We start from the raw sequence: 18,770 nt of genomic DNA on the forward strand, positions 1-18,770 counted from the left end.
ACTGCATTAGTAGAATGTGTAATGTAATATATATATATATATATATATATATATATATATATATATATATATATTCAAAACTTTTTATTTTATATAGAGTAGGTGGTGTTTTCTTTCTGTGCCAATAGCTCATCTATGGCTGTGATATGCTGGTTCCTGCAATTGTTTAATTTAATCTGACCAAGACTGTTCAACAACTTGGAACATCATATATTGGAGATAATGAGGTACAGTAACATTGCATACATTTTAAATCCCATGTTAAGTTGACATGTAGAACAGATACCCTTTGAAATGGATGTAACTGACACAAACTATTTGCATTTTATTGATGACTTGTGACATATAAGCAGAGTAATTAGCCCCGCTGGACAATTTGGTCAAATACTGACAATGAACCAAGCCATGGCAAACAGTGCATACACTCTTCCCCATTGTTATTCTGACAAATCAATACACAGTATATGTATGATAAAAACACTTACACTGTGAATGGTCTGATTATTCTGAATTATTTCTAGTAGTTTGCAAAAAGACATGGTTATTATATAGTCATAATCTTACACTGACAATTAAAGCAAATGTTGATGTGCACAAGCTGATAATGGGCCTCAAGACTGAAGGAAGATATAACCTCACTTTGGCCCCTGAAAATGAAAATCCAGGCCCAGTGTACTGTATTGTACAGTAGAGCAGACATGACAATTGCCAAATCTAATTAAGTTACTATTCTGTATGAACATGAGGGGGCAAAAAACCAAATAGCAGGTGAAAAATCCAGGTTAACGGTCCAGACATCTTTTTTGAATGGCCTCCATTACAACATCTTTAAGGAGTGCAATTACTGAGCGAGGATCATCACTGCCCATTACAGCACTCCCTGACACTATCATATTCGCCCCTGCCTGAAAGAGACCAAAGAGATAAAAGTCAGTGAAACTGTATTTGTTTGTTTAGATACAGAAGCAAATGTGGTTACAATCCTTGGTTTTATGAAATCTAAATCACTGCAATTTAAATAATTAATTTTCTTACTAGTACTAAAATTATTCAGGGCATATGTTAGGTTCATAATTATTGGCACCTTTGGTGAAGAAGAGAAGTAAATATTAGTGATTAATTAGCACACCTGTAAAATCAAAGCATTCAACATATTCAACATGTGCACAAAATTTACTTTTAATGTGTCCACAAGGAAAAAGAAATTAAGTACAGAATTTATTTTATGCTCTAAGTTAGTCCTCAAAAAATGGCCATGTACTGATTAACTTGAAATTTCTTTTGAGATTTCCTTTGCACAAGTCTTGCAATCACCCTATATATGTGTACTGCGTAAATGCTGACACTGCTGCTCTGTGTTAAATATTGGTCCATGAGTACGAACACATTAACCACAGAGTGCCCAGCAAAACAGCAAATAATGTGCAAATAGGTTCAGCAGGTTGGTCTCCCCCGCTCTGATGGTACAGTCCTATCACTTTCATTCCAAAAAATTTTACACATTATAATGGTAGATTCAATTTTCAAGCCTCTAAAAATTACACAAACATGGTACCCATTTAAAACTCTTAGAAGGTTTATAAAATGTGGGTGCATATTTAAATAAAAAACAACATCATCAACAATGCCTCTGCATTTCAGCCATGACTAGCAGCAGATCTGACACAGCAAGCTGAGCCTTAGGCAAGGCAAGGCAAGTTTATTTATAGAGCATGTTTCATACAGAAGCAATTCAAAGTGCTTTACAGAAAAATAAACAATTAAATTAAAAGCCAGAATAAAATCATAAATGTCCAATAAGACAATTACATAAAAAGAGGAAAATGATTAAAACAATTTAAAATGACAATAAAAGAAAAGAAATAAAAGACAAAAAATGCCGTTACAGAAAAGTGTTGAATATTTTAAACTGAGCTGTAAATCTTGATTTAAAAGTGTCTAAAGTCTGGGCTCTTCTAATATTCTCAGTCTGCTGGTTCCATTTAAAAGCGGCATAGTAGCTAAATGCTGCCTCTCCATGTTTAGTTTTGACCTGAGGCAGGACTAACTGACTAGTTCCTAAAGATCTGAGAGCTCTGCTCGGCTCATATATCTGTAGCAGATCTGATAAATATGCTGCTCCTACCCCATTTAGACATTTATAGACCAGTAATAACACCTTAAAATCTATTCTGTAACCGACTGGTATCCAGTGTAAGGATTTGAGGATGGGGTGAGGTGATCTCTTCTTTTGCTCCTAGTGAGAACTCTGGCAGCTGCATTTTGAATCAGCTGAAGCTGTTTAATGGTCTTTTTAGAAGTCCAGCTAAGAGACCATTAAAGTAATAAATCCTGCTAGAAATAAAGGCATGGATAAGTTTCTCCAGGTCTGGTTTAGTTAGAAAATCTCTAATCTTACTGATGTTCTTAAGATGGTAAAATACTGATCTAGTAACCGCTTTAATATGACTACTAAAACAGATCTCATTAATAAAATGAGATCTGAGTCCATTAATACACCAAGGTTGCGAGCCAGTTCTTTAGATTTGAGGGCCCTCGAGTCCAGATACGTAGCCAATCTTTGTCTCTCAGTGCTGTTCCCAGATAGTATAATCTTAGTTTTATCTTTATTCAGCTGCAGAAAATTGTGTCCCATCCAGTTTGTGATGTGTTCAAGGCACTCTGGGCCAGAGTCGTTTGGGGACAGGGCCATGTAAATCTGAGTAACATCTGCATAGCTGTGATAGGACAGCCCATAGTCCTGGCCAAGAGGAAGCATATATAAATTAAATAAAAGTGGACCAAGGATAGAGACCTGGGGGACACCACCAGCTACTGGCATGTTCTCCGAAATATTATTTCAGAAAAAAATATTTTCCAAAAATCAAGTGGGCTTTATAGACAGTTACGTTTTGAGGGCAAGCCTGGTCTTATAGGTAGGGATGGTATCCACCCCACGCGGGAGGGTGCTGCCTTACTTTCTTGCAGCATAGCACATAGTCTTTTAGTTAGTCAGCAGGCTAAACCGACCGTCTGCGAACTGTCTTGAGGCGTCACCCAGGTTCAACTCTATTGAGACTGTGTCTTTCCCTCGAACTAAATGTAAAATTAGAAAAAACAAAATCAGCCTGTTTCAGCAACCTAATCAATATTAAATCATACACAACACCTAGCAGCAACACCTCAGAACTAGAATTTGGGTTACTCAACATAAGATCACTAAACTCAAAAGCACTCATCGTAAATGATATTATAAGTGATCATAAATTCAATGTTTTCTGTCTCACGGAAATGTGGGTTAGACCAAATGAATATTTAGCACTAAATGAAGCCACCCCCCTAGGCTATAATTATGCACATAGCCCAAGAATATCAGGCAAAGGAGGTGGAGTATGTGTAATTTACCAAAATACCCTAGAAATTAGCCTTAAACAATGTGACACCTATTCCAGGTAGGCTCTGGACACCCCGCGACCCTAAATTGGATAAGCGGTTACAGATAATGGATGGATGGATGGAATGTGACACCTTCTCTTCTTTTGAGGTTCTCTCCACTATTATTACAAATCCGGTCACAAAAAAGTACGCATTTTTATTATGCAACATTTACAGACCACCAGGGCCTTAATTAGAATTTCTGAAAGAATTCAGCGATTTTGCTACAAACCTAGCCGTGTGCAATCATAAAGTTATAATTGTAGGAGATTTCAATATCCATTTTGAGAAGGAAAGTGACCCACTAAAAAAGGCATTTACCTCAATCTTAGACTCTATTGGTATTACTCAAAATGTAACAGGGCCTACACACTACTACAGTCACACTTTAGACTTAGTTCTGACACTAGGTCTTAACATTGACAAAATTAATATCTTACCGCAATCCTCCACAATCTCCGACCATTACTTAATTTCATATGAGCTACGTCTTAGCCATAATATATGTAAGAACCCTTGCTATTCTACAAGGCATATAATAAAACCATCTACCGCCCTACAATTTATAGAAAACCTACCAGAACTATCGACCCCAGTTCCAACTCCATCAGACCCAATGGACCTAGATGTACTAACTGATTACCTAGAAAATACCTGTCGATCTACTTTAGAAAAGGTAGCACCACTTAAACATAAAAGTCAGACAGAAAAAGCTCGCACCATGGTATAATGATAAGACCCGTACTTTAAAACAAACATTACGAAAACTAGAGCGGAAATGGCGATCAACCAAGCTTGAAGTGTTCCATTCTGCCTGGAAGGACAGCCTTATAGAGTATAGAAATGCCCTCACCAAAGTTCGCTCAGCATATCTGGCCTCTCTGATCTCCAATAATAAAAATAATCTGAGAGCACTGTTTAGTGGGTTTCCTAGAATTACAAAAAATCAAGCAGGTTCTGAACAACTAATTCCAGCAACTCTGACCAGTAAAGATTTTATGGACTTTTTTAATAATAAAATTGAGAATATTAGACAACAAACTCAAGCCACAGGATTAAATCCATCCTGGCTGCCACCCGATGTGAATGATATAAAACATAATGTAACTGTAAAAGAAAGACTTGAAACCTTTTACCCACTCCCACAATTAGAACTAGAGAAGATTATCACCTCCGCAAACTGTACAACTTGCACACTTGATGCAATTCCCACAAAGTTGCTCAAAGAAGTACTACCAGCTATTATTGATCCTCTTTTAACTATAGTAAACTCATCCCTTAGTCTGGGCCATGTACCCAAAGCTTTTAAACTAGCAGTTATTAAACCTATGATCAAGAAACCAAATCTTGATGCTAGTACACTGTCTAATTACAGGCCTATTTCTAATTTGCCATTTCTGTCCAAGATCTTAGAAAGAGCTGTGGCCCAACAACTTAGTTCATATCTACATAAGAATCATATATATGAAAAATTCCAATCTGGGTTCAGGCAACATCATAGTACAGAGACAGCTCTAGTCAATATAACAAATGATCTTCTTCTTGCCTCTAATCAAGGCCACGTATCCCTGTTGGTGCTTCTTGACCTAAGCGCAGCCTTCGATACAATAGACCACAATATTCTCATAGAAAGGTTAGAAAACATGGTTGGAATCACAGGGACAGCCCTATTATGGTTCAAATCTTACTTAGCGGAAACGTTATCAATTCGTAAAAGTAAACAATCTAAATTCAAATTATTCTAAAGTAAGAACAGTTATAAGAAACCATGACATTAACTTTCACTGTTACGCAGGCGACACACAATTGTATATTTCAGCCAAGCCCGATGACAATCACAGATTAAAGAAAATAGAGGACTGTGTAAAAGACATGAAAGGCAGGATGTTGCGTAACTTCCTCCTTCTAAACAGCAACAAAACAGAGGTCCTGCTTTTGGGTCCAAAAGTGGCAAGAAATAAATGATCAGATTTAATTTTAAATCTCGCTGACTTTCCAGTTAAACCTGGTTCAGCAGCAAAAAATCTTGGTGTCATAATTGACCCGGATTTAACATTTGATCAACACATTGGTAGTATCACTAGGACAGCTTTTTTACATCTTCGCAATATTGCTAAGATTAGAAATGCCTTATCCCTTCAGGACGCAGAAACATTAGTACATGCCTTTATTACTTCAAGGCTTGACTACTGTAACACACTACTGTCAGGATGCACCAGCAGCAATTTAAGAAAACTTCAACTAGTTCAAAATGCTGCAGCTAGGGTCCTCACTAAAACTAGAAAATTTGAACATATCAGCCCAGTTTTATCATCACTTCATTGGCTGCCTGTTAAATTCCGCATTGACTACAACATTTTGTTGTTAACATATAAAGCTCTACATGGGCTTGCTCCTGAATATCTTCAAGATACAATTTCCTATTATGAGCCTCCACGTTCACTCAGATCACAGAATACTGGATTTTTAATTGTTCCCAGAATTCAGAAGGCCTCAGCTGGGGGAAGAGCCTTTTCTTATAAAGCCCCCAAACTCTGGAATGATCTTCCAGAAAATGTTCGGGACTCAGACACAGTCGCAATCTTCAAATCTAGGCTAAAAACTCATTTGTTTAGTTTATCTTTTGGTAGCTAATGCTTTGCCGTAGATAAAGGCGGCGGATTCGGGGGGTCCATGGACACAGGGAATTATAGTAAACTGAGACGCTGGTGCTGTCGTCCTGTCGCTTCTCGCGATCACTCAGGTTTGTTGACAGTGGAGTGGAGGGATGCCAGTGTTTCAGGATGCTCCCGTGTCTGTGTGTCCTCCTGGTTCTCTCCTTTTAGTTAAAGCTGTCATAGTCAGATCTGCCGGAGTCATTAGCCACACTCTGGACATTTTCATATTTTCTACTTTACAAACACAAAACTGTTCAAAACTAATTCCATCCCTTTACATCTTTCCGAGTAAACGACTGCCCATCTGTCTGTCGGGACACTGATGGATGACTGTCGAGATCCTCCTCCACGCTTCAGACCAGCTGCCCACGCTCCAGCAATCACCAAGTGCCTTGAAGCTGTGCCTACACTGAAGTTCTCACGGACTACTAACTATTATCACCAGTAGATTGACCAGAGGAGGATGGGTCACCCGTTTGTGAGCCTTGGTTCCTCCCAAGGTTTCTTCCTCAGCTGGGGGAGTTTTTCCTTGCCACTGTCGCCCCTGGCTTGCTCACTTGAGGGTTTTACATTTGTTTTTACATTTCATGTCAAATCTTTGTCTTACTGGAATTCTGTGAAGCTGCTTTGTGACAACATCAGTTGTGAAAAGTGCTATGTAAATAAATTTGATTTGATATTTTCTATTTCTACAAAGTAGTTCCTGCCTTCCAGGTAAGAACCGACTTAGATCCACCTCTGAAATAAAAATTCTGGCACAGAGAGTCTGAGGGTTCACAGATATGAATAACAAATTAAGCTATAAACACAACACCCCAGGCTCTGTTTATAACACAAGGTCTACACTGGTAAGCCTGGAATTTATGGCCCAAGCTTTATTGTCTAATCCAAGAATTCTTAAGACTATCGAATATAAGTGTTATTATTTTCCTCCATTTATCCATTTATATATATTAAATATGGCAGCATGGTGGCTTAGTTGTTAGCACATTCACCTCTCAGCGCTGGGATTTTGGGTTCAAGTCCCATCTGGGTAGAGTTTCCATGTTCTCCCCGTGTCTGTGTGGGTTTCCTCCGGTGTCTCCGGTTTCCTCCCACAGTCTATGCCATGGAGGGTAGGTGAATTGGCTTCTCTAATAACTGTCCTGGTGAATGAGTGTGTATGTGAATGAATGCCTGTATGTTTGAGTGAATATGTGTGTGCCCAGATATGGATTGGCGCTCTATCTCGGGCGAAATCCTAGTGCCCAATGCACCAGGTGGACGGTCGTTCCTGGTCGAGAGTACACTGTGCACGTTTGGCTGCCGCTTCTCACCAGTGTATGTGTGTGGATTGAGTGTTCTAAGCAGTGTGGATTGTAAAGCGTCCTTGGATGTGTAGAAAGGCGCTATGTAAGTGTAACGGGATTTCGTCTGGGGTTTCATCCTGTAATCCAAAAACAGGAAGTAAAGTGAACTGGCTATTTTAACTGTCCTGGGGTTTGTTTCCCAAAAGCATAGTTGCTAACTACATTAGCAACTTACATAGTTGGAACGATGCAGTTGCGATGCAAGTGTTTCTCAAAACAATAGAGCTATCGAGGTAACTACGTTGGTAACTTGCATAGTCCGAACCATCGTTAAATGACACAGGTGTTTCTCATATCCGTAGTTCCACCGAACTTTCGCAACACTGGAACTACAGTTTCAGACCTGTGGTTAGAAGCTTAGTTCCTGGTGACTGTCATTGATGATGGAAGACACAGTAGAATTAGGGTACTGTATAGTGTGTGTGTGTACATACTGAGAAATACTTAATTGTTCTCATTATGTTCATACGGAGAACATAATAAATATCTATTTTGTATAATGATAAATACACTGAAATATTATTTCTTTTGTTTTATTTAAAAATATGCATTTATTTTTAATTCAAGTAACGTTATTCTTTTTGCTGTTGATTATATATGATTACAATGAGTAATTGCAGTCACAACTCTCATTTTCGCATAATTTTACAAAATGCGTGAGTTTTTTTTTTTTTTTTTGAACCATCGTAGTACAGACTACGGTGGTTTAAACTACATGGTTCAAACTACTGTGGTACTAAGAAAGTATGACGGATTTGGGAAACTGTCAGGGTTCAGATGTTGGTTAGTTTAACAATGCATCGTACCACATTAGTTCAATGCTAGGATCCGTCATTGTATGGGAAACAAACCCCTGGTGTGTGACTGAATGTATATGTGAATGAATGTCTGTATATGTTGTGATAAAATTTGTTTATTGAAATTATTCCTAATCAATAGAGGTATTTTTAATCAGCAATAACCATGTATGCTTGTGTAACTGAAATTGTTTTATTCCTCAATTCTCTGTGTGAACAGCAGGCTTATGTGTGTGCGTGTGTTTCAAATCAACTCTTTTTGTCTCCGGGCCACAGAGAGGAGATAACCAAAACCAACTGGGTACAGGGGGATGCACAGAATGCATCGGGAAAGGTAATATGTAATAGGTTATAGGAAAGGTTTCCTCCCACAGTCCAAAAACATGGAGGGTAGGTGAACTGGCTTCTGTCTAATAACTGTCCTGCTGTGTGAGTGAATGAGTGTGTATGTGTGAGTGAATGTGTGTGTGCTCAGATATGGATTGGCACTCTGTCCTGGGTGAAAACCTAGTGCCCGATGCAGTCCTCCAGGTGGACGGTCGTTCCTAGTCGAAAGTACGCTGTGCGCGTTTGGCTGCCGCTTCTCGCCAGTGTGTGGATTGAGTGTTCTGAGCGTTCTGAGCAGTGTGGATTGTAAAGCGTCCTTGGGTATCTAGAAAGGTGCTATATAAGTGTAACGATAGATAGATAATAGATATGTAAAGAATGTGAACAAATGGTAATTTGGCTTGTAGCCATACTGACAACAGAATACATCCGAATGTGATTGATAGTGAACAAATGGTAACTTCAAAGGGCGCCATGGTAATGATGGTGGAGGAATTACAGGTATAAAAGACTCTGGTTGAGAAATGTTCAGGGAGAGAGGAAAAGGTGCTATGCATAACATTTTCTCCAAATAAATTGTTCTTTCATTTGATGCCAACTCAGAGACTTAGGTTTCTTATTTCTGTCATAATTTTTCACCACTGTGTGTATGCCAAGATATGGATTGACACTCAATCCCGGGTAAATCCCCTAGTCCCAGATGCAGTCCTCCAGGTGGAAGGTCATTCCTGACTGAGAGTACACTGTGCGAGTGTGGCTGGCGCTTCTCGCCAGTTTATGTGTGGATTAAATGTTGAAGGGAATGGCATTATGATTTGGGTATATAGAAAGGCCCTACATAAATTTAACTCTAAATATAATTATATTAGGTGCAGTTCTGAATTCTGTGTATTCTTTTAAATATATTATAACAGGATTAGATAGCTTTCAAATTTTATGACTTGTATGCAAATGAGGAACTATTTTAATCAAAATCGCAAAGGAATGATTCAGAGATGTGAAGATTTCGGTAATACACTAGAAAAAATTTTCCTACGCAGTCCTTAAATTCTTATGGTGGAAAAATGTTATTTAGAGACTTAATCTGTACCCTTAATTTAGTAATTCGTTCCCTCAATTTAAACATCCATTCCCACAATTTAATAATCAGTTCCCTCAATTTAATTTGTATGTATGCTGTAAAAAGCTAACCTTAAGCCAAAGATGTCAAAGTCTATGGTTTTATTTCACAAAAAAAAGAGAAAATACTCACAACACAACCTCACATTTAAGACAATTAAAACTCAGGAAGAAAAGCAGTAACTCCATTGACTCCTCTGACCAATATTGGACTATTACTTGCTTAAAAACTGACTTGAATTGTGCTATTATTGATATAAAACAATAATGACAAAGACAATATCAAAGAAAAGAATACCAAAGACAATAATATAGTCATATTAAGTGTACACATTTTAACAATACTGCATATTTACTCATCATTTCTCTGTTTAAATTAACTAATAATTGTCTTACTCTTTTCAGAAACCAGTGTCAACATCAAGAAGACAACCCCAAACACTCCCTGGATTGGAATTCCCAACTCAACACAAGTAAATAAATATTTATGCACAAAATTACCTCGTAATTACCTTGTGGGAAATGAACCCACAACCTCTAGGGCCCTGAAGCTGTGTGACTGTAGCACTACCTGCTGCACCACCGCGTGGCCCCGATATAAGGTATTACATGATATCATGCCATTTTCCTGGGTTGAGGCTTCTGTCCATGAGAGCCCCGTTAGATTTTATTTTATTTTCATGTCATAATTGATAAATAATAACCATAGAAGATCAATTGGGTTTTAGTAAACAATTTGCTTGAGAAAGAGATGTGATTTTGGCTATGGCTATTTGCACACATAACAGAAGCCCACTGTCCCACCTCCAGCTAAATGTGCGCTGCGCCAAACTTGCTCAGCTAAAAAACTAATGGAGTCCTGTTGGATTCAAAATTATGCTTATATTCACTCCCTAGTCTAACTGAAGTATTGTTTTAGCCTATATAAATGTGGATGTAATGTGTACATAAGGAATGCACACGACAGTTCAAAAGCTTGTCCTAATGCATAGCCTCTGTCATGTCTGCCTGAAAGGGATTTTTAAATTAAGGGAACAGATTATTAAATTGAGGGAACGTATTAAGTCTCTAAATAATATTTTTCCCTCATTCGACTTTAGAGGCTCCATATATTCCCCTTTGTTCTGTCAGGCTGTCAATTTTTCTGTGACATCATCAATTAGAGTTCAGAACTGGGGATGGATTCTCCTTCCTCAGTCCCAATCAGCACTTAAATCCACCTCCAAGGCATTGGTCCTCACAAACAAAATCATTAGAGAGGTTTTGCTGTTCAGGTCACGGGACAGCTAATTGCACAATCTGGATTTAGACTTCCATCCTGGACGTTTAGCAGTGCAGAAAATGGAGTGAGAGAGTAGATTTAGAGATTCACTTCCAGACAGGAAGTTCAACTAAGTTAGAGCCACTGCCTAAAGGAAATAGAAATTCCAGTCAGATATCCATTTCTATGTTTATTTTAGCAAATTTAATTTACCACTCAGCACCATGCACTGGGCATGAAAGAAGCTTCAGACCTCTTAATCCTGAAACATTGTGGAACTCAAGGGCTTTTAATGTCATAATAGTAGTTAATGTATTTTCTTCTGTTGTCAGACATGTTGAAAAATTTTATATCCATGCTGAGAAGTTTCTGGTGAACTGAACGGATATTGTCCAATCATTGTAGATGCTTAAATTCCACACTAGTCTCCAAGTTACAATGACCCGGCCTGTGATTGAACAATCTCCTGATATGACGGGCCATGTAACACGTAGCCAAGCAACATGATGTAATGACTAGCATTGCATTTTGAAAAAGCAAACACACAATAAATTGCATTATTCAGCAATTTATATATCTTGTATATACCTACAAGATGGGCGTTCTCAAAGTGATGGAAAGCACATCACCTTTGTGAACACTAATTATGAACTGTCACATAGTATTATGAGCGCATATAAGCAGGTATGATTAGGGGGGTGGATCATCCTGAGCGCTGCAGTGACACTGACCGGTTGGTGTTGCGCTAGTGTGCGTTGCACTGATGTGAGTAGACCAGACACAGCAGTGCTGCTCAAGTTTATAAACTCAGTGTCACTACTGGACTGAGAATAGTCCACCAACCAAAAAAGTCCAGCCAACAGTGTCTTACAGGGCAGAACCCTTCTGTGTCCACTGATGAATGACTAGAGGTAGACCAACACACACTGCAGCAGCAGACGAACTACAGTCTCTGACCAAAAATGTAGGAGTGTCTAACAGATGACAGCGAGTGAATATATTATATATATTTATTATATGTAAATAATATGTAAACTGTCCCTGCAAACTGTTCTTTGAGAATACTGAAAATTAAATTATTGGACAGTTTGTGTTCAACTTTTCTTGGAATTTGTTGTCAGCACAGAAAGGCACCAAGAATTGCCAGAAATTTATATGGCTTTTAGCCCCCTAAACCTAGGAGCTGGGAGTGTGGGTCAAATGCCATATAAATTTCTGGCAACTCCGGGTAGTCTTCTGTGCTGACAACAAATTCCAAGAAAAAGTCATTTATTTGCACTTCCACAACAATTTACCATGCTAATTAATGCGAGGAATCCAGTGTCTCTACTTTCACTTTCTCTCTCTGGAAAAGGTACCACACATTAGGCTTTCACATCAGACAATCATTGACATTTCTCAAACTATTAACACCAGAAGCATCAAGAGCACCTGTGAGCACCTAGCCCAAGTGCCCATATTTTACAATGGGAAGCTTTTACTGACACTATGCTCACTAGATGGAATTTGGCCACAGTTCAGCTCTTTTCAACAAATGTGCCAGTCATTATCAGAGCTTTATATATTTTTTTAAACATGTGCACAAACTTTATAAACATAAGATCTAAGAGGCACATTTAAAAGATAATTAAATCCCTCAGTTCTGTTTAGCTGTTAATTAGGTTTTTATCATTTACAATAACTTTTCTTTTGTTTATGTTTCAGTTAAAAACCTCAGTTCTTGTAACAAAAACGTTTGTTTATTTGTAGGAATATTTGACAAATATAACACTCTCTAGCATCTTCTATTTAAAATGAAGTTGTGACAAAACAATTGTGTCTGTTTTTATGCAGTGTGCTTCTACTTTTGAGCAGCTGCATGGTCTGCCGTCACCTGATATGTCCAGTTTATTGGATATGTGCTGAGTGAAAAGACCTTTTCTCACTTATATTCTCATTACTTTTTACAAAAATCATGTTCTTACTTGGGGGCAATGTGGAAAATTTATAGACACAGCTTGAAAATGATGCATTGATTGATATGTCTAATGTGTAGCAATTTCTATAAGCTATATGTATTCATTGTAACAAAAATAATAACAATCAGTAAAGGTCAATCATATTTTACTTTAGAGAATAACAATCAAAAAATGTCAATCTAATTTAGTTTTAGAATCTGAGCCACTCAGTGCTTTGGATACAGAAAGAGGACCAATCAGGTTATGCTTATTTGTTATGTGACCAAATTGCTCAGTGACCTAGGATCAGAGAATATGAAGATCTCTGTGAAGTTTTAATTTTATACGGTCAGGGAAACATTTTGGACTGGTTTATTACAATTGTTTAAAAATTCATTTTCATTAATATTTGAAAACATGTTGCTGAAAGATCTTGCCAAAGGAGAGATGAATATTTGTAAGCTTTCTTCGTAGAACTTTTTAAAAGTGTTAAAATATAAACACTGGATGGAATGGGGTGAATGAATTAAACAGCCTAAAAATCTATTATCTCTGATCTCTAACTTAAAGTACTGAATATGCACCTGACTATGCATGCAACTGATAAACATTTGCTAATTACATTTTATGGGAACAGTCTTCAAATGTCTGTCACATTTCACGTTTGAGAAAAAAAGGGGGGGGATAAATCACAGATTGCAATTTTTTTCCACATACACACAAAAATAATAATAAAAAAACAACAACTTTACCTGAACAAACATTTTGAAAGTTCATGAATTACAATAACATTAATTAAATCATTTCTGGGATATTTTCATGTTTGATCTGATAAATTCTCCTCTCTATGTATATAACTGCAGGAATTCCAGAGACAATTTGGACTTTCCATGCTCTTTGCAGGGGTCCAAAGGTCCATAAAAGCAGTATAGTATCAGTGCGTGACTTTAAGGTATGGGAAACCTCACGTGAATGAAGAATGATCACTTTGAAGGAGAAAACTGACCTCATGAACGTGAAAATATAAAGGGTTAAGTGGCATTTATAAGGTGAGACTGATTTGCTGTCATCACAATTTTAGTTCCTAAAAATAATTTTTTAAACAATGAAGAAAACTGAATGGTGCCTACAGAAGAACTCTGGTGCCACTGTCATCAACTTAATCTGTGATTTCCTACACTGTGCCATCTGAAAACATAGTTACACATTGCAACAATGCAGAAGAAGCTGATAAACCTGTGCATGTGCACAGTCACACTTTGAACCGTTGCACTGATGCTCTAAATAAAGCTTTCATAGCATCAACACTGAGAAAAAGGCTAGGTTTGTGCTTTTTGGGAGGCACCTGAACACACAAATTCTAGTCTTAAAAATTCAGATTGTAAAAATAAGAATCTAGTCGAGACGTCTCAAGAAAAATACATTTTCACAGAGTGATTGAAAGCTGCATTAACCAATCACAGCCCCCTTTACTCATAGCCACCAAGCTTTAGGGCAGCGGTCATGAATAAGCGGACCGCAGTCCGGGATGTTGTCCTATCCCAACCTAGGCCTGTAACTGATAAACTATTAAGAACTGTTTAATTTTGAACAGAGTGTTTAAGTGGTGTGACTCTTCCAGTCATTATGGTTCATATTTGAGAAGTTTTTCTCTAATTGGACCTTAATGAATTTTAATTAGCAGTGGCGATTGCTCTAAGACTGCAAGGGAAGCTCAGCTTCCCCTAAAATGTAAAAAAATAAGTGATCAAATATATACTGTTGTGTGTACATGTCATTGAATAAATATGCACTACAACGTGCTCAACTTTTGTTCAGAATCAGCTTCTTATCACTGGTAAAGACGCGGCTTTCCTCTCAATCTTTCGCGCAATTTCACAGTGCGGACGCTGAGCGTCCACAGAGTTCAATAGCGAAGCAGCGAAACGAGACGAGTCATTGGATAAATGTTGGGCTTTGTCCCGCCCATCGGACGCTCAGCGTCTCTGGGGGTCTATGGGGCAGTGGGCTGGCCTCGGCTGGTCCGAACGCTCAGCTTCTGCATGATGATTGGATGATCTGTCTGAGGCTGAATCCCTTTTTGACTGACAGCGAAATGAGCGAATCAGCGATCCTTTGGTGTAAAGCTCCGTGGGAGCACAGGCAGACACACTTCACATGGGCCAAGGCCGTTTAAGCAGCCTAGCTCTGCTGGCCATTGAGAGGACACTAGTCAAGTCCCTGGAAAAGACGCCTTGTTGGTACGACAGGGTCACAGATCATTTTCTTAAAAAGGAACGAAGGGTAGAATTTACGTATAAATAAACTGAAACATTTTAAGATGTAGGCCGAAATTGAGCTTCCCCTCCTTGAAAGACCAGCATCCGCCACTGTTAATTAGGTACTCCTGGCCTAGGGCCTTGTTTGAGGTGAGTAGTTTAATGATGTTGCAAGCTTTAGCAAAAGAGGTGCAAGCATGCAAATAATCAAAGGGATAAATTCTGAGAGTAGAACTGGGACACACGTCGCCTCAATCCTTTGTGTCATCACTACAGCTTAAACACAAGCTGGTTTCTTTCCAGAGAATGGGCTTCTTTCAAAAGCTCAGACACCCTGGAGTTTGACAAACTGAATTATGGTCATCTTCAGGGACACCAATAATCCTTTTATTTTGTTGCCGTGAATGAGCCTTTTAGCAAACTCAATGGAAAGAGACTCAACTTCTGCTCTGACACCCATAACCTCATCTGAGAGACCCTAGAACACGATTTCATTTTCTGAAACAGTGCTTTTGACTGAGGTGAGATCAGCTCTGAGTGACACGCTGTCCTGAAGAAGCTCGGCTCTGAACTCCTGGAGCTCTGTCTGAAGCCTGGAATAATGTTCCCTTGAAATTATGTGAAACTCATCTGTAAGACAGTGTGTGACCTCCAAAGACACAGCTTGGATGATCTCAGTCTTTAGGTCTAGGAGCTCTTTGGCCATGTAGAGGGCAGCAGGCTTTACACTCCTGAAGGGGTCACCTGAAGCCAAAGAGGATGCTGCTAGTGCTGGGTCAACGAGAGACTGAGAAGCAGCTGATATTTGATGGCATTCAAATATATGTTGCGAAATGTTTAAGTAAACTATAATGAACTATAATTCAGCTGCAAAATAAAAACTCAAATTAAAAGTGCACTAAAGACTTATTTGGTTTATTTATAAAACACCATGTTCGATGGAAAAGTATACCTCCAGTGGCATCTCTGAGATTACAGCATAGGTTTATCTTATTGCATAGTATACTACTATTAGTTGGGCACTTGAAGCACTGTTGCGTATATATGTTCTGGGACCCTTTCCATCATGGCACACTTGCTGAATCATACCACCTTTAGCGTTCCATTACCAAATGTTTTACAAATAAGGCACTGAACAACATTACATAAGAAACAAAAACTCATAGCAAAAAACTACAAAAACTATTTTTCATGCTGAAAATAACATACAACTTGAGACCCAAAATGTAATACGGTACTAAACAAATGATCATATACAAATAGCTTTTAAAAACTATATACACACACAATACAGTACATTGACGATGAAGAAATATTCCTTTATTTGTTCCAAATACCTACTTTAACAGAGAAAAAACCAGAGGCATAAAAGCAGAAGCAGAATAACAGCAGAAGAGCTAGATGCCATTATTTCAAACCTTGAATCAAACAAATTACCTGGCACAGACAGATTCACAAAAGAATGGTATAAAGTTTTCAGTATGGAATTCCTGCCAAATTTTCTTTCAGCTTGCAATTCATTGAAAGGAAAATACCCCATGATGGAGAGAGGCAATAATTATTGTTATACCAAAGAAGGAAACGATGTACTAGAGTGTGGACCATATCGACCAATTTCCGTTCTCAATGTTTACTACAAACTATATGCAAGCATTATGGCTAAAAGTCTTCAAAAGTTTTTGACTCATTATAATTTACAATCAAACTGGGTTTATTCAACACAGACAGACAAATGACAACATGAGGTGCAATTTACATGTTATAAACCATTAAAAAAGCCGCCATTATAAGCCTAGATGCAGAAAAAGCTTTCTTATTCAGTAGGCTGGAAGTATCTGTACAAAGCCTTAGAAAGGTTTGGGCTTCATATAGAAATTATTAAAAATGATCAAAACATCATATCAGAAACCAATTGCACACAATAAAATAAATGGAAATCTGCATTACACTCAAAGCACCTAGTTCAATGGATATGACAAAATACCTTTTATCAAGAAATTTCCATACTGGGCAAGGAATGAAAACTGGCGTTATATGCAGATGAGGTTTTGTTATTTTTAAGTGAACCATCCTACCTTGTTTTCAGGATACAAGTTAAATGTTCAATGTTAAATGTTTTGACATTAAATTACAATGCTCCAACACATCTATAAGTTTGCACTCAACGTATTAGACAGTAGATTTAAAATCTGAATGACCAAATGCATAAGAGCATATTGCAATATTATGAAATAAGGTAAGCTGAGAGGTTTTCAGTCCCTTAAAGAAATGTACAGCCTTGAAAATCAAGATTTTAATTGTTAGCTTCAACTGCAACATTAGTTTGAGAAAACAATTTAGGACAACACACAACAAATTTAAAGTAGAAAAATTCATTCATTCATTTTCTGTAAACACTTATCTAGATCACATAATCACTGGCCGCAAGCCTGGACGGTTTCAAGATGAAATTCTGACTTTCTTTATTGGAGCCTATCAGTCCCAAAAAGAAATGATATCTAAAATGTATAATGGCAAAGGAACGGAAAACTTGACATAATATAAAAAACATAAATGGGAAAAAGAGAGTAAACTAACCATTTCAAATGAGGGTTGGCTTAGAATATGTGAATTTCAATGGAAATGTACCAATTCATATAGCAGATGGGTGGCCAACATATAAGACACTAAGAGCCAGAAAAAAAAAAATGTATTACTACAAGGAGCCGCAAGCTCTATATTTACACAAATGTTCACACAACTACCAGAACTACAGCAATTGCAACCTATGACAAGGTTTTAAAACAAAAAGGAGTTCAAAACACGTATTCCTACCTGTCATGTAGACAAGTTTAGTGAGACTTCTGTAATTCTTTGTTTTCCACAATCCGTTTCAAATTTGGCTTGTATTCAGTTGTTGCTACTCAAAGAAAGTCTTTCACATGTGTATCAGTAAGAACAGAGTGATGCTTTGATTTCACGTTTCAGGGTGGAAAAAACGGATTCACAAATATAGGTTGAACCAAACATTCACAGTAGCTTCGCTGCAGCTTGTTTTAAATTGGTATATTTCACCATAGGCACGATTTTCCCAAAAAATCAGGGGTCCGTCACTCAGAACATACCTGAGTCTGTTATCTTCAGACAGTTCAACCATCAGACAGATCAATCATCTCCATTTTGTCACCAGTGGGGTTTTCAAACTATCTGAAGCAGCAACAAAAGGATTAACAAGGATTGTAGTTTGTGGCTTTTTCAGTGGCAGATCATGGAATCTGTCCTCAAAGCTCTGTTGTAGATTTTCAAGTGTTGCATAGTTTGAGGTTTTCCCTTCTAGGTCCTCAGTTGCTTGGGCACTTGAATTTTAGATTAATAGAACATAGATTTTTGAGACTGTGGGATTCAAGAGCCTGACCACTGGCATATATTTTTGGAGTACTTGAAACAAACATTTTTGGACAGAACTGTATAAAATAACGGAAACTATATTTAATTAGAATGCCCTAGATGTTTTGATACACCGATTTTTGGGGAGATAAACCCAAACATAACAGGTTTGGATAAATATTTGTGGGTCATTCTTTTAATCACAAGTAAAGAAATTATAACAAGGACATGGCTGACTCCTGCTGTAATAGATGACTGGACAGACCAGACCTGGTTAATGAGATA

At 37.8% G+C, this 18,770-nt stretch overlaps 1 protein-coding gene across 1 annotated transcript in view; it reads right to left on the reverse strand.

The window, feature by feature from the left end:
• Positions 1 to 301: 301 nt before the first annotated feature.
• The window catches only part of rpe (ribulose-5-phosphate-3-epimerase), an 88,113-nt gene continuing 69,644 nt past the window's right edge, over positions 302 to 18,770 (reverse strand). The window contains exon 6 of the mRNA XM_066686725.1: positions 302 to 905. Within this exon, the coding sequence (XP_066542822.1) occupies positions 783 to 905 (123 nt within the window). The 3' untranslated portion in view covers positions 302 to 782. The remainder of the gene's footprint in view (positions 906 to 18,770) is intronic.

This window comes from Hoplias malabaricus, chromosome 12, assembly GCF_029633855.1.
Source record: "Hoplias malabaricus isolate fHopMal1 chromosome 12, fHopMal1.hap1, whole genome shotgun sequence".
Taxonomy (NCBI): Eukaryota; Metazoa; Chordata; class Actinopteri; order Characiformes; family Erythrinidae; genus Hoplias; species Hoplias malabaricus.